This window comes from Kryptolebias marmoratus, linkage group LG8 (assembly GCF_001649575.2).
Source record: "Kryptolebias marmoratus isolate JLee-2015 linkage group LG8, ASM164957v2, whole genome shotgun sequence".
Taxonomy (NCBI): domain Eukaryota; kingdom Metazoa; phylum Chordata; class Actinopteri; order Cyprinodontiformes; family Rivulidae; genus Kryptolebias; species Kryptolebias marmoratus.
In genome coordinates, this window is record NC_051437.1 from 29,204,480 (window position 1) to 29,220,731 (window position 16,252).

The 16,252-nt window shown below is 40.3% G+C and overlaps 2 protein-coding genes across 2 annotated transcripts in view; one reads left to right on the forward strand and one right to left on the reverse strand.

Annotated features, from left to right (window-relative positions):
* Positions 1–1,170, forward strand: part of ccdc22 (coiled-coil domain containing 22) — a 14,283-nt gene extending 13,113 nt beyond the window's left edge. The window contains exons 13-16 of the mRNA XM_017438796.3: positions 143–238; positions 333–392; positions 483–557; positions 629–1,170. Of these exons, the coding sequence (XP_017294285.1) occupies positions 143–238; positions 333–392; positions 483–557; positions 629–742 (345 nt within the window). The 3' untranslated portion in view covers positions 743–1,170. The remainder of the gene's footprint in view (positions 1–142; positions 239–332; positions 393–482; positions 558–628) is intronic.
* Positions 1,171–1,523: 353 nt separating this feature from the next.
* slc38a5b (solute carrier family 38 member 5b) lies at positions 1,524–16,129 on the reverse strand. The gene is made up of 16 exons (XM_017438812.3): positions 15,991–16,129; positions 10,562–10,683; positions 10,415–10,484; positions 9,298–9,413; positions 7,848–7,921; positions 7,669–7,761; positions 7,502–7,583; positions 6,109–6,191; positions 5,538–5,596; positions 4,846–4,962; positions 4,586–4,665; positions 4,233–4,333; positions 3,153–3,277; positions 2,916–3,060; positions 2,356–2,459; positions 1,524–2,281 (listed from the first exon to the last, which is right to left on the reverse strand). Exons 2-16 carry the CDS (start codon positions 10,615–10,617, stop codon positions 2,177–2,179), a joined length of 1,410 nt encoding a protein of 469 aa, XP_017294301.1. The 5' UTR covers positions 10,618–10,683; positions 15,991–16,129; the 3' UTR covers positions 1,524–2,176.
* Positions 16,130–16,252: the final 123 nt, after the last annotated feature.

A 16,252-nucleotide genomic window follows, 5' to 3' on the forward strand; every position in this document is an offset into this window, starting at 1 on the left:
TCTGCGGGTGTAATCTGTAGGTGTAATCTGCAGGTGTAGTCTGCGGGTGTAATCTGCGGGTGTAATCTGTAGGTGTAGTCTGCGGGTGTAATCTGCAGGTGTAATCTCAGTTGTGACGTCTTTTATCTACGACCTCTGACAGATCTTATCGGACACCAAGGAGCTCCAGAAGGAGATCAACAACCTGACAGGAAAACTGGACCGGACCTTCGCTGTGACCGATGAGCTGGTCTTTAAGGTAGCACACCTTGTTTGGTTCTGATCAAACGGGCTGAGGAATTATTTGGCCTCTTATTCTGATTTCATCCCTTTTAATCTCGGGTCAATCGTAGGACGCCAAGAAAGACGAGTCTGTCCGAAAGTCCTACAAGTACCTGGCTGCCTTGCATGAGGTGCGCCTGTCCCTGAAGTTCTGGTGTTTTTATATTGTGGTGATTTGTGTCAGAAGAACTCGTCTTACGCTGTTCTCTGATGTTCTGTAGAACTGTAATCAGCTGATCCAAACCATCGAGGACACGGGGACGATCCTGAGAGAGATTCGAGATCTGGAGGAGCAGGTAGGATTCACAGATTTCTGTCTTCACGTCCAGCTCCTCGTCAGGAGATTAAATTAGGTTTTTCTCTGCAGATTGAGACAGAAAACGGAAACAAAACTGTGTCGAACCTGGAGAGGATTCTGGACGACTACAAGGCGATCCGACAGGAGAACTCGGCTCTCGCTGCTAAAATCAGAGAAGGCTGACGGGTTCTGGTTCTCTGAAAGGAGAACCCGGAGACTTTAACGACAGAAGCAGCTCTCCGTGGAGCCTGTTGCTTCATCGACACGGGGAGCTGCTGATTCTTGTGCCATGGGAAATAATTTTGACGCCTCGATGGTTTGGTTCTGATGGTCCACGCACTGGTCTGATGATGTGAAACGCAGCACTGGACACAAGATGGCGCTGTCACGAAACCATTTCAGAACAAATCTTTGACTTTAAATTCTTTACCACACGACTTCTTGTTTTCTTCTCAGATATTATCAGTTTTCTTGATCATATTTGAACCTAAAGTGTTGAATGAACGTCATCTGAATGTAGAATAATGAAAATATTGTCCCGATCCATCAGCAGAGTATTGTTGTCAACATGGTACCAGCTTAAATAAAGATGCCTTACAGACATGACAACATCCTGATTCTTTTAGTCTTCATTGTCTGAGAGTCAAAACCACAAAAAACAGCAAAGTTTTCCTGTTTTATTTCAGTGGTTTGAGGGAATTTCTGAAACTGTTTTATTCCTTAGAGATTTTTTTGTGTTAGGAATAAGTCAGTATCTGTAAAACTGCGGTGGTGTGGTAGTAGCTGAGAGCGCTAACTGATCGGCAGATTTTAACTTAATGCTTGTTTCATATTTTTAAACAACACAACCCAAAGTTTCTGACAGGAGAGATGATGACATCACTCTCTTTTACGCCAACAAACTTTAAACTTCGACAGTTTTTTCATCCAAATGTAGGGATTTCTGTCTTCTTCCACCCAAAACTGGAAGGGTTATCTTTTATTTATTTATTTTTTGTGTTTTTTATTCGGAAAAGCATAGCTTACAGACACAAACTTTCTGTGAATATTATACATTCCACTTCAGAAAATGTGAGTAGAGAGGGGGTCATGCCGAGAGCTTTCTCCCCTTCTTCCAGCAATAGGAGAAAAAAAATAAATTATAGCAGTTTGCCAGAATTTAAACAGGGTCGAAAAAAGCAAAAATATCTGCACCATCGTGTTGAACTTTAAAAGCTTTTTTGTAACCGGACTAATTTTCTTCCGTGAAACTTTGGTGATGAGAAAAAGCAGTTTGTTTTTTTTGGTTTGCGTTCAGTCATTCGCTCAGTTTGCGTTTTTTAATTGCAGTTATTGAACCTCACATTTAGCTTCCCGTGGTTCAGGGGCTTCCAGAATCAACATGTTCCTCAGCTCTGTGTGGAGAACAGAAGAACGCCGTCTGCGATGGATCCCAGCAGTAAACTGAAACCTGATTGGGTGACAGGACAAGAGAGGACTCCTTGTCTCAGAAGGAGGAACAGACAGTCCCACCGAAGCCCGAGCCTTCCAGCAGCAGACAGAAAGGAGCGTCCCGCTCAGAGTGCTGGGGTTACTGGAGGAGGTAGGGTCGCAGCAGCGGGATGGGGAGGTCGATGGTTAATGGCCGCCGAGGCTTCGCTTCTCTCCGCTCGTCCAGTCGATCCCGATGAAGGTCAGACTCATGATCATGAATATGAAACCCAGAGCAGAGAAGCACGCAGCCTGAAAACAAAGCCTGAGGTCTTCAGATGTTCTTCACAGATGTTTGTTTTTAATCTTCAGGTGGAGAAACGTACCTGGATCTTTGGTCTGGAGTTCATGGGTTCCTGGTTTTTAGGGACGATTCGGATGTAGAACAACCCAGGGAGGATGAAGATGAGGGTGGGGGCGGTGGTCGCTCCTGGACAGGAAGAGAAGGCAGAGAATTTATCCATCCATCCATCCATCCATCCATCCATCCATCCATCCATCCATCCCATCTGGTCTCATTTAAAGCCCTAAATGTCCTCCACAGAGGACAGATTTGAGTCAGGAGGACACTTATCCATGGTCACGGAGGCAACAGATTTAGGAGAAAAACCCAGACCTCCGTCTCCTCAGCGATCCTCCAGCTCCTCCTGGAGGAAGCGTTCCCAGACCACAAAGGAAATAAAATCCCTCCGGCGAGTTCTGGGTCCGCCTGATGTCTCAGATCAAACTGTTTATCTGAACCCAAACCTACTTTTTAAGACCAAACGTTTTGTTTTTATCGTTTTAACATCAGCCTGTCTAAAAATCCTTGTTTCTTCATTTGTCCACCAGTTGTGTCATAGTTGGAATAAAAGCCAAGCAGTTGTACTTGTGTGTAATTATGCACCTGTGATGCCAAAAATGTCTCGAATGTTGGGAACGCAGATGACCAGCACATTGACGGCGAGCAGCAGACACACAGCGATTGCGATGTGACGTAACCAGTGGAAGGATTTTCCTGGAAACAGCAGCTGCAAGAGGGCTCGGCGAATCTGTCAGGGAAGCAGAAGTTTGGAGGCTTTGCAGGTCACAGACCTTCAGACTCTGTTTTGTGCTGTGGGGTGAGAATAGTTGGTGTTCTTACAGGAAACAGGACCACCGGTACCGTCAGGGTAACGGCCACCAGGACGGCCAGCCGCACACACAGGATCAGGGTGTCCAGAGGATCCACCTTGCTGTAGGTGTGCAGCAGCTCAGCCTCAGTGTTTCCTGAGCCAAAACACACAAACCGCTGGGTTGGCATCATGTCATGGGCTGTTACATCATCCAACAGTTTTTTTTCTGGAGGACTAAACTTAACTTTAACCCCAAACACATCGAAGCTGGAACACCAGCGTAACCTTCCCTCTGAGCAATTTATGGCTGAAAATACGTCTAAAAATCTCAGACATTTAGGCTAAAACTTCATTTAAACTTGGTTAAAATGTGAGAGTTTAGTGGACCTGAAAAGTAAAAAAAAAACAACAACTGGACTTTTATTCTGAAGCTGGAAATGTTGATGACATTCCAAGCTGTAAAGTGAGTTTAGTAAACATTTAAAACTGAATTTAGATGCTGAAAGAACGATGGTGGAAACCTTAAATCCTACATGATGCACTTGATTCGTGCTGAAGGATTGTTTTAAGTTGTTTTAAGTTAAGTTACATTAAATGAAATAACGTATTTTAGCTAAATATCTTGTGAACCAGTGAACAGATTTTATTGAATATAATCTTTAGATTTTTATCTTTGTTTAATGTTTGGAGTCAAACCAATTCAAGATGGCTACCACACCACATTTTAGCTTAGCATTTGTAATACTGGCTTACAGACAGTTTTGTGTGTGGCGGCCATCTTGAACTTTATGTCATCTGCGGGTGATATGCATTCGTCCAAAGAACGCTGCTTCCGTCTCTGTCACGTTTTAAAGGTCAAAGGTTGTTTTTTTTTTTAACAGGAGTTGATCTCTTTGAGTGAATACTTTTAGTAAACAGTTTACAAACAGGTGACAAATGTTAGCTGTACAAAAAGAGCATTTCATTTTGCTGATGATGTGATTGTGTTTTAAATCAATTCATAGCCTTTCAATCCCATTAACTGAGTCAAAATGGCCGCCTGGGTAAAAGAAATGTTGCTTTAAATAAAGCGATGTTCTGCAGGTGACTTATTGAGACGTTCTGCTCACCGTAGAAGGTCAGATAACCGAATACAGCTGTGAAGAAGTACATGATGAACATGCCCAGGATGGAAACATTGCCGATGTTCTGCATTCTTCTCTTGGTTGGACTTTAAGAAAACATGAGAGATGTTTTATTCAGGGACAACCAAGGCGTTTATTTAAAGACACACTGTAGTACTTCCATGGTGCCAAAACATTATTGCCTGACAGCAGCAGATGTTTAATTTTCTCTCCGGGTTATTAATAGACTTTAAGTTTGTTTCCAAGTCAGCATCTGCTTTGGAGTCGACTCAGTTTATCTGAGTCAAAATATAACCTAAAATGTAATGACTGTGATTTAAAAACGGTGTAAATCTTACTTGGTCAGCTCGGTGTAGATGGGAAGCACTTCAGGGTGACAGACGAACGCAAAGGCCAGGATGGGGATGGTATACGCTGTCTGCAAATCCAGTAACAGATTAAGTTCACTTTTCATGGAAGGACAAATTAAGGAACTCGTGCAGCGACACATGATGAGCCCTCGATGCGTTTCGGACCGTACATGTGCTCAGGCCTCTGAGCCGCACCCACAGTCCAAATCAAGGTTTATAAACGCTCGCTTCAGATCCAACGAGCTTACCTCCTGGTTGATGGTGAAGTATTTGACCGTGCACACGTCGTCTGAGATGGTCGCACTCACAGAGTGGTTGCCAAACAACTCCAGAGGACAGGAAATGTTAAATTTCTTGTAGATGACCTGATGTGGCAGAGAAAGGAAGACCATATATGGTCAGTGACACTTCTGCAAACACAACAGGTTTATCTGAACTACTTGTTACTCTTTTAAAATCAATTTTTGGTGTTTAATACATCTCAGGTGAGCAGCAGGTTTATTAAAATTTAAATGGAATCTAACAGGAAGCCTGAGGGTGATGTTTTTAGACTGTTTGGTCCTGGTTATGAGCTCGGCTGCAACTGGAGACAGGGGAGGGAACCCTGAATATAGAGCCTAAGCAGCTTCTGTGGGGAGGCTGGGAGGAAACCTGGTTTGTGTGATAGCTGTCAAACTAAACTGTGTTAGATGGAACAAGCTGTCAGCTGTTGTTCTTTCAGCTGCTCCCTTCTGCAGGGGGTCATCACCTGATCTGGCAACCGTTTTACGCCGGATGCCCTTCCTGACACAACCTGGGCTCAACCCTGCAGCCTCAGGATTGCATTAAAGTAGCACTGACCACCGAGCCACCGCAGCCCCCATCGGTTCATGGAAATAATCCTTCCATCATCGATCAATCCCTACATCCGTCCACTACTGGATGAAAAGATTCGACTCACCGCAGACAGGAAGAAGACCATGCAGGAGAGAGAAAAGCCACTGGTGTAACCCAGATATCCTGCAGGATGACAGAAACACTCGTTCAGGTAAATCACTAAAAACACTGACAGACACAACCGTCACAGAAGAGAGAAAAACAAAAACAAGTTGAGTTCTTTCTGAACATGATGTTAGCAAATACATAAATACTGTTCCTCATATTAAACCGAACTTCCTAAAGTTACCTGGAGGTAAGCAAAGATGCTGACAAAAAAGACAATAACTGATGTTAAATTAATTCCAGATTTAAAGATGCATGACTCACAGATGATATAGTACCAATTTGCAACCATTTAAATCGTTTCTCAGTTTTTTGTTTCTAATTGGTCAACTTAAAAAACATTGACAAGCTAAGAAAAAGGGATAATGCCACAGCTTGCAGCAGATTTGGAAATTATTTGGTGAATTAATCAGATGAGTTCCCCTTTCTTAAAACTGGGACAACAACTGTCCACCTGAATGGTCCTGCCGTGTTTAAACTGGACTTCCTGCAGACGTTGGGTGTAAACTGCTGAAGAAGAAGAGACGTACCCAGGTGCTTCATCATGGCCAGCGGGAGGATGATGCAGATTGTCACAATCATGATGAGGTAATTTCCATTCATGAACCAGTTCCTGGATTCAGAACAACAACATTACATAAAGGTACGAGACATGCACACAAACCCCGGATAAACACTGTTTGTGTCTGTTTTTAATCGCTAACAGTGTCTCCTTTTAATTTTCCTCTATTGTTGGGGTTTCTTGCTGAAATATTTCACTTGATTTTCCATGCATCAGTTACATCTTTACAAATTAAAACGTTAACAGTCTTCAAATCTGAACACAAGTGGAACCAAAACATCATTCAGGTTAAAAAACTGACATTTGCTGAAGGAATGCATGTCGCCCACCGCCAAGGGATGACTCTCAGCTACCACCACACAGATTTTTTACTTAATATCTGTAAAACTGACTGAGTTATACGGACATTTCTAAAGAGCATCTTAACGTTTTCTGACTTTTCGAGGTCAAACTGGAGAAAACAGCCATATTTACTGACGATAGTCTAATTTACAGGCCAGGAAAGAAACAGAAACAACTGCTGTGTCAGTCCAAATATCTCTGCTCTTCATCAGAAGGTTTATTCCAGGATTAGCTGTGATTCTGGTTTCCTTGCCTGTGGCTGGCCTGATACAGCTTTGCCTCGTCATGCTTTTGCCTTTTTATGAGGTTAATTTGTGCACGATTACATTTTTTTTGGGTTATGCAACACGAGCCTTCATTTCACTAAGGCGTATCCTTGGATTTCATCCAAAACAGCTAATAGTTTTGATTGCAGAAATAAGGATATTTTTAAAGAACCTGCCGTGCAAATATTTTTCTTCCTATTTTGGGATAAAACACAAGAACTAGTTACTTCATCAAATAAAAATGCAGTTAGTGACTCGCTCTTAAAGATTAATGACTTCATTAAAGGAGAAAGACAAATCTGGCTTTCAGACAGAGGAAGTTGTTGTTTTTTGTTTCATCTGAGCCTAAAAACTCTTCTGGACACACACAGCTTCAGATAACAGTGTCAGGATTCGGTTTTGTGTGTTTCTTTTTGTATTTAGTGTTTTGTTTCTGGTCTCTGTTTGGGTTTGTTTTCATGTGGTTTTGTTCCCTGTGTCTGTCAGCATTCACTTCTCAGTCTGTTACCTGTCACGCCCATCTCCACCTGCTCCTGGTTTCACAATCATCTCACCTGTGCCCAATTTTCCTAATTACCTCCTGTGTTTAAAACCTGGTCATTTCCTCCACTCCTTGCTGGATCATTGTTACTTTCTGTTTCAGACCTTTATTCAGCGTGTTTGTGATATTTAGAGGCAGGTGTTGAGTTTGTCTTTGTAATATTTTCTGGACTGTTTGGGTTTAGAAGCATGAAGTCGTGATTTAGAACTCACTCAGAGGCGGACGTTTGACCGAGGAAGGCCTGGATGACCAACGGGAGCTCAGATTTCACGATGAACAGGTAGCTGGACATGGCTGCCGTGGAAGACAAACATGAGATGAGCGCGGTCTCTTTTGACCCGGCTGAGATCCAGACCTGCAGCACAAACCTGCATCTTACCTCCAATGTTGTGGAGCGTGATGATGACAGCAGCTATGATCTTCCCTGGTTGACCGAACGCTCTCAGCCCGAGCTGCTCGTAAGCTCGAATCCCTGCGGAGAGGAGGAAGAGAAGCTGTCAGGCTCAGAGCTGGACCGGATCGGTGCCAGGGACGGTAACAGGTGAAGGTAAAGTTTACCGATGACTCCGGCACTACGCAGCAGCAGATGGATGGAATAACAAGACAGACAGGCGATACATGTGAGCAGGATCCTGTAAAACACAAAGTCCTGGTTTTAGTCTCTCATGACTTTGGATGCCTTTCACCTAAAGTTGTTTGGGTCCGAGTGATGATCTGAGGTTGGTCAGGTGGGTTCAGCAACAATTACTGCCCCAAAACGAGCTCAGCTGACCTCCTGATTAAATGAAACGAGACATTTTTTCCCCCTCGATGGGATGGAGCAGATATTTTATCAAGCTGTTCAGGAACATTTTCACAGAAACCACAGAGTCCAGACTTTAACCTCCCTTTAAAACCTGCAGGTGAAAACTTTACGCATCAGTTTGTGTCTCACTTCATCAACATTCCCCGACTCCAGCTGGAAATAAAAACAACTTCCTGAACTGATCCTGGTGTTAAAGCATATAACATATTCACAGCTTTAAAAAAAAGTATTTTCACCTTTTATAGTTTGCTCTGTTCAGTATCTGAGACTGGAAATAATCCTGAAAAGTGTTTTCTGAATAAAGTTGGGTTGGTGTTGATTGGTTCTTTGAGTTTCATTCAGAAATTAAAAATTGAAGAAACTTGAACATTTTTCTATTTTTCCAAACACTAAATTCATGTTAAAGGGACATTTTGGATCTGAATCAGTGTCTTACCTGTCATAGATAGCTTTTTAAATAACCTCGGTTTAAAGAAAACTCAAAAATTATTAATAAAACCCTGATAAATTACTAAAAAAAAACTAATAAAACCCTGATAAATTACTAAAATAGTTAACTAGAAGAAAAAAAAGCAGCTCTGTCACTGAAAACACTGGACTCTTGGATCCGGATCACAACCAAAACTTAATCATTTGTTTCTTGTGACATCTCCAATATTTCCTGAAAATTTAGTCAAAATCTGGTGATTAGTTTACAGATGTGCTGAAAAGCTAACAGAGGTAATAATGCAGTTATTACCATTAATAATCAGTTACCGTGCATCGGATAAAAAAGGACAAACCAGGCCGCCATGTTCCTCACATTTTCTATAATCTGCAGCTAAAACGAACACCTGCACAAACAAAGACTGATTATTTTAAATCTGCAGCTGGTTGGTTTGTGTTTCTGTCAGCTGGTTCAGCCTTTTCAGTTTATTTAGAGACAGATTTATGCAACAACTCAACCTCCACTCTTAGTTTCGTCTCTATTAAAGTGGCATTAAAATGTTCTGAAAGAATTATTTATTAACTTCCTTTACATAAAAGTGACCCGAACTTTTAATAAAGAGTCCAACAAACTGAACGTCCTGAAACTCTGAGGAGAAAAGTCTGAACTCTTATGTAATGTTTATCTCCTGACTGTGTGTTTAACTGTGGAGGCCTGAAGCACGTGTGTGTGTGTGTGTGTGTGTGTGTGTGTGTGTGTAGATTTGAGTGTCTCACAGGAAAAGGACGATGCCCGTGTTGGACATGGCGTAGGACAGGCCCAGGATGCCGCTGCCCATGATGGCGTTGCTCAGGTTAAAAACCGACATCCCAAACGAGGTTTTCCCCTCAAACTGGAAAAAAGATCATAAACGAATTAAACTGAATTAAAGAACAGCCGTCAGACTCAGAAATTAGTCTTTAATTTTAAATATTCTGCTAAATGTTTTCCCACTTTTTAATTCAAACCAATAAAAAAAACCAAAGATAAAACAGGGTCCATCTGAAACTGAATTCTCATGTCGTCTGTCAGATCAAGTCCTTGGATCATCAGGTTTCTGTACTTTCAGTTCAGATTTTCATGGAAATGATTTAATTTTTGAATATTATTAGATTTTAATAATCGTCTGAACTTTAGAAGCAGGTTTGAAACTCTCCACAGGAGGCAGGAGTTTGTCCCGTCTGAATAAAAACTTTTATTTTTAGAGACAGCCGTGCCGGTTTTCTCCTGTCAGGTTCGTTTTTTTAAGCTTTTCTCTCAGAGGGACCGAGGTGAACCGCAGAGCTCAGAAATCACCACAAAGACAAATAAATTACTGTGCAGTTAAATAAAATCATTCCATCTACAGCTGATCTGGGTCCAGATTAGACTCCATCTTGTCGCCTGACGATCAGCTGACGTCTCTCAGGTTCTGTTTCAGGTCTGTGGTGAAGTTTGTTCCTGTTTCTTACTGACAAAACATAAACATACTGTCCACTGATCCACTTTATTTATACTCATAAAGGACCCCCTGCTCACGGTGCAGAAATACAATTTATTTTTGGTGCAAAATCTTATTTTATCTCTGTTTTAATTTTATTTATGTAGTCATTGCTGTCAACTGACTCAATGTGCTTTCCAACAGGCTGCTGAGTTCCTGAAGTTACAAATTAAAATAATGTTTTATGACTTTTATGTGTCAGAGTTAAGCAGCTTAACAACAACGAGAAGATTCGCCAGGAACAAGGACTAAACCTGAGAGAAAAAGCAGCCAAAGTCTAAAGAAAACCTGTGGAAGTCCAGAGAACTGCTGATCCAGAGGAAAGTCTGGATTATTGGAGGAAAGTTGAAGAAATTAAAAACCTTAACACTCACGTCTGTGAACTGGGGTCTTTTCGAGCCGTCGTCTTTGTGCTGCAGGAACTTTTCTTCCTCTGGAGGGATTCTGTAAAATCAGTCACATAAAAACTAAACTCTTGATTTAAAAACAAATTGAATTTTAAATCTGCAGACGAGACGTACCCTCCCTCCACGGCGGCGTCGTGGTGAATCCCGTTCGATGCTTTCTGAAGTTCCATTATTCAACGAGTTCAGTGGATCTTTGGGAAATTTTCAGAAGAATTTAAAGGCTTTATGGGTGAAATCTGAAAAACACGCAAACAGAGAGGCTGACTGAGTGTTTGTTTGTCCTGAAAACATGAAAACAGAGTTAAATCCTTGGATTAATGGCTGAGGGACGTGATGAAGGTGTTTTATTAAACGTTATGGAGAACAGGAGCAGAATGACTCCGAAGGACTCGTTGGTGAAGCAGATTATATTCAACCTGTTAATGTTTTATAATTTAAATGAAACTGAACTGAAAACATGAAGTTCTTCACTTTATGACCAAATGAGCTGAAAGAGACTTTTATTTTTACACAAACAAAGACGTATATCTGCAGAGACTGAACCTCCTGGTGAAAACGAGCGCGCTCACGGATTCTGCTCCTCCTGTTTACAACAACAACAACAACAACATGCATGTGAGACAGGTTAGGAACAGTACAAACATCACAGGGTTTAAAATTTACTCTGAAATGCAACATCAGCTCTTTTCTTTCCTGAAAAAGTCAGATAGTTTCTGAAAGTGATTCAACATGTTGGGATTTGGGATTTTGTCCATCTGTCTTTGTGGTTTATTTTCTAGGTTGTGTTGGTGTTTATGTCCCTCTTATGTCCCCCTTTGTCCCTCGTGCATGTGCTCATTTTTCTCCACCTGTGTCCACTTATCCTAATGACCCTCAGTGTTTAAAAACCCGGTCATCTCCTCCATTGCTCCTGTTTCCCTGCAGTCTCGTTTTCCTCCATGTTTTCCCATGTTATGACTTTGTTACTTTTAGTCTTTTGTTGCCACGACAGTCTTTTGTTTTTGTTTACTTTATTTTAATAAATTCGTCCTCTCACCAAGCTGAGTCTGCATTCTGGGTTCGCCTCCTCCTGACACAACATGACTGTAATTAAAATTAAAATACAGATTTGGTCAAATGACTTGTTTAAGACTCAAAATTCAAAGGTCAGGACTCGACTTCAGACTCGGTTTGGGACCTGAGTGGAAAGACCTGAGACTGACCCGTGACCTGGTTCCACCTCCCTGACTTGTAGAAGAGGCACAAACCCAACCGGAGGACTTGAATATTTATTATTCTGGGATTATTCAGTGAGTCGTTGGACCAGCGGCCATGTTTCCAGCTGATCAGTCATGTGACTGACTCAAAACTCATCGACCTAATCTGAGCACGTCTTCAAAACTTGAATAAAATCCTTGTAGGGATGAGCGGATTCAGGCCCCTCCTGATCCCCGATGATCCGAATCTTTACAGAAACTTAACAACGACGGCTCCTAAAACAGTTCTTATAAACAGACGATGAAACAAAGAAAAAGTCCAGCTTGGATTTAAATAAGAGGACATTTATGACTGAGAAATGTGAGATTTTCTGTAGATGAAATGTACCTGCAGACAGAAGTTAAACATTTTAAATGTTCTTATTTTAACGAGAAGCCCCTCAGAGGCGCCTGACTTGGAAAACTTTAAGCTCTTCTTGGCTGAAATACTCTGTAATCACTCGGTTCATTTCTAAAATAAAAATATTGTCTGTGGCAGAATTTCAGCCTTAAAGAACACGACTGTCCTGTGCCGAGTGTTAAACCAAACTGGACTGAAACAGACTTTAAACGGACCCGTTTGACTTGAGGATGTTGTTTTACATTAACGTATAAATAAACTAAACTGAAAAAATGTGAACGTGAAGAAACTCTGAGGGACAAAAACAAAACAGCAAAGACTTAAAACTCCAACTATCTTTGGTTAAAATCTATAAAAAATGCTTTTAAGCAGGAGGGCAGTTAAGAACGGGCATAACGACAAAACAAACACGCTCAATAACCATCAGACCATTTTAAACTTTTATTAAACTACACTTTTGATTTCTTATATTAATTATAGCCAAGATATGCCATCAGCAGCCATTCTAAATTAAATTTTACTTACAACTTCAAGTCCCTTTAAAGAAGCAGTCATAAAAAACAAAAACGTTTTAATTATTTTAATAATTTTAATCAGCAAGTTGTTGGAATTTCTTACTGTAAATAAACCTTACAAACTTTGTAAACTGAGCTGAACTGAAATAAAAGAAACTAAATAGAATTAGATCGATTTAAAATCAAAGCTGGAAAAATTAAATTAAATTAATCTGAATCACACTGAAATAAACTGAACAGAACTTAATTGAACTGAATCTAAATGTATTTAAATGAACTGAAATGGGGAAAAAGAAGAATCAAATTGAACAAATTTAAAGTTATCTGAATTAAAATGAAAACAATTGAAGATTTTTCTTCATTTAAACTGAAACAAAGCTGCAATGAATCAAAACAAACAATTAAAATGAACCAAATTAAACTGATCTGAACTGAAATAAGTTCAATTTAATTAAATAAAACTAAGTTAAATGATGTTTGACAGAACCTGAAGAAGTTCTTTGTTTTTCCTCAGATTTGAAATAAAAGAAAAAAGGAAATAATCTGTATTTAAAAACAACACGATATTACTGAAACATTTGATACGTAAGTCTGAAGTTTAACCTTCGAGGGTTAAAATATTTAGAAAACTGTGTGTAAAAGTGTTGTGTTTGTTCAGATAAGAAGCTGGAGTGATTATCTCTCCTCTGTTGGAACAAACTGACCTCCCAAATCAAACATGGCTGAACCGAAGCCTCAGACTTTGACATTTTGTTCAGGAGTCGTCACGTGGACTCTGTTTGTAAACATTTCACGCAGGAGCACATTTTACGCCTGTCGGTTTATTTAACGTCTAAACATCTTCCTTCTGTTTGAAGAACAGACACAAACTGCAAACTAAACTGAGGAAATCTGTCAGGAAAAATGGAACAACTTTTCTTTTCTTTCGCCACCATTAACTCCCATTTCTGCCCGTCTGTGATGCAGGAACACACACCCAGCCAACGCACCAATCGGCTGTAAACACAAAGACCTGGCTGCGTTTTAAAAAGAGGCTCGTTGGACAAATATTTGAGCCCCGTTCAGTAAAAACCAGCCTGAACAGATAATAAATCAGAAAATCCTGAATTCAGTGACCGATCAGTCGAATCATCGGGATCTGAACTCGTCTTCTTGCACAGCAAAGAGTTTTAGTTGCATTTTGAAACATTTCATTAAGAAAAACCAGAAGAATGTGACACGACTCTTAATCTAATTTAATTATCACGTAAATATTCATGGATCTCCAGTTCCCCTGCATAGTTTTTACATAAATTAGGATTTTTCTTTGTTCTTTTCTTTAAAAATCCATTCTGAGCAGCATTTCTTTGGACTTTTCCACACATTAATTCACCTGGAAAGAGACTGAATAACACTGAATAATTTCCTGTTTTTCTTTGTTTCTTTAAAATCACTTTAGTTTCAAAATAAACTGGATTTTAGCACATAATAATAAAAGGACAAAGCAGATATAAAAAGTACTTTTTTAAATATTTGTGGAAAAGAGCAGTTTAACATAAAGTCATGCTGCCTAATTTACATTATTTATCATATTTATATCATAGTTTTAGGGTCTGTATGATATCAGATAAATAGGTTTTAAAAAGCCCAAATGTATGATAGTTTCTGTGCAGAAATAAAAACTTGTTTTTATTCATTTAAACACATTAAAAGGTCTGACAGCCAGTTCATAGTTTAACCCTGGCAAAAATACAGAAACCTGACCTGTTCTGTAGCTAAAACCCTTTAAAACTTTTAATTATCTTGTTTTTTATTTTGTTTTCTGATCACCAAGCTAACCAAGTTAAACCAGACAAACCAGGTTAAATATAAATAAATCCTTTTCCAGCACAAAGAAGGATTTTTGTTCTATTTCTGTTTAAAATGCTTCATTTAGTTGTTTTTTCTGTCTGAACCCAGCACTGTTTCAGACACTCATCCGGTTCCTGCGGTGGAACACGTTTATAGTTTATGGTTTAAAGTAAAACCACCAAATTGCAGGAGGTCAGTTCCCTCGTGACCACGCAGGGGTATGGAACATATTTTTAGATTTTCTTTAAATCTTTCAGCTTAAAATAAAACAAAAAATAACCTCAGTTATGTTTAGATTGAGCCTTCCAGCTGACGGTTTAGAAAGGATGATTTTATGGCCTCAGTCGGTTTAACGATCAGTTAATTGATTTAATGGAACAACGTTTTGGAGTTTTTTTCTTTTATTATTTCCATTTTTTCCACTCTGTAAGGGTCTATTTCTGTCCTGATTAATAAACTTATTTCCTGACAGTAAGAAAAAGACATTTTTTTGTCACCGTGAGGTCTTTCCTGTCTACATACAGGTGCTGGTTATAAAATTAGAATATCATGAAAAAGTAGATTGATTTCAGTAATTCATTTGTTATCATTTGTAATCATCAAAATTAAACGAAATAAACATTTGAAATATATGAGTTTGTATGTAATGTATGAATATAATATACAAGTTTCACTTTTTAAATGGAATTACTGAAATCAATCTACTTTTTCATGATATTCTAATTTTCTGACCAGCACCTGTAAGCAAACAGAGTGAGGTCAAACAAAAACACAAACCTCTGAGGAGGAAGTGCAGAAAGTAATGATTTGATTCGAGATGAACTCGGACCTCCTGGTCTTTGGCACCGAAATGCCTCCAGAACAAGAACAGTGCTGCTGTTTGTTAGAACCGGTCATGAACTTCTCTCTGCAGTTTATTATTTATTTTTGTCCCGAGTCGTTTCCACAAATCAATTTTCACGGCAGACAAACAATCAGGTCGGCTGTTTGTCATGAAACGTGTTAAATAATGTAAAGAAGTGTAGCATCTCTTCCCAGAGCTGGATTCTGTTGCTGTTTGAAGGCGTCAGCTGCAGTAAATAGTCTGAGCCGGGACTGGTGTACAACATGTTCCTGAAGGAGGCCCTCCCCTCCCAACATGGGCTGTGCACGTTCACAACGTCTACAATCACAACGTCGCCTTTTTTCAGGACTGAGGAGCAACATGTTGGTCGTAAATGTCAACAGCAACAAATGCAAAACTCTAATGTTTGCATGTTTTTATTTAGATTTGAGCATTTTTATGACATGTTTCAGAAAAGCACAGATTAATGAGATGAAAGCTGCAGACTCAATCCCCAATGTGTTGTGAAATTTAAGTTTTTTGATGAATAATGAAGCTTCGATCTGTTCAGATCTAAGTAAACAAATAAAGTTAAAACCAGAGCAATGAAGCAGTTACAGCGATCACATCTGGCTTCCAGCTGCTCGGCCCGTTCACACCCAGCAGAACTTGTAAAGCTGTCAGAACCCGGTCCTGGGAGGTTCCCTCTCCCAGGCAGCCGGGCCACGTGGCAGAGCAGCAGCCTCTGATCAGGCGGGAGAAAGAAAGAGCAGGCTTACCTTCACGAGCAGAACCAGGTGTGGCGCTCGGGTTTCGGGTCAGAGGGGTCGGGCTGGACGGAGGGAAAAGTCGGGCCTGTTTGGGAGCCCAGCTGGGATGCAGACAGCGTCTCGGGGAGAAAGGGGAGCAAAGTGGGAGCAGGCAGAAAAGAGGGAGGGCTGCTGGAAATAACGGTTTCAGGTTTCTTCTGATGTCACGTTCAGAGACACTCCTCTTCCTTCCCAAAAGAAGAATAACAGCAGCGGGATGACAGTGATGGAT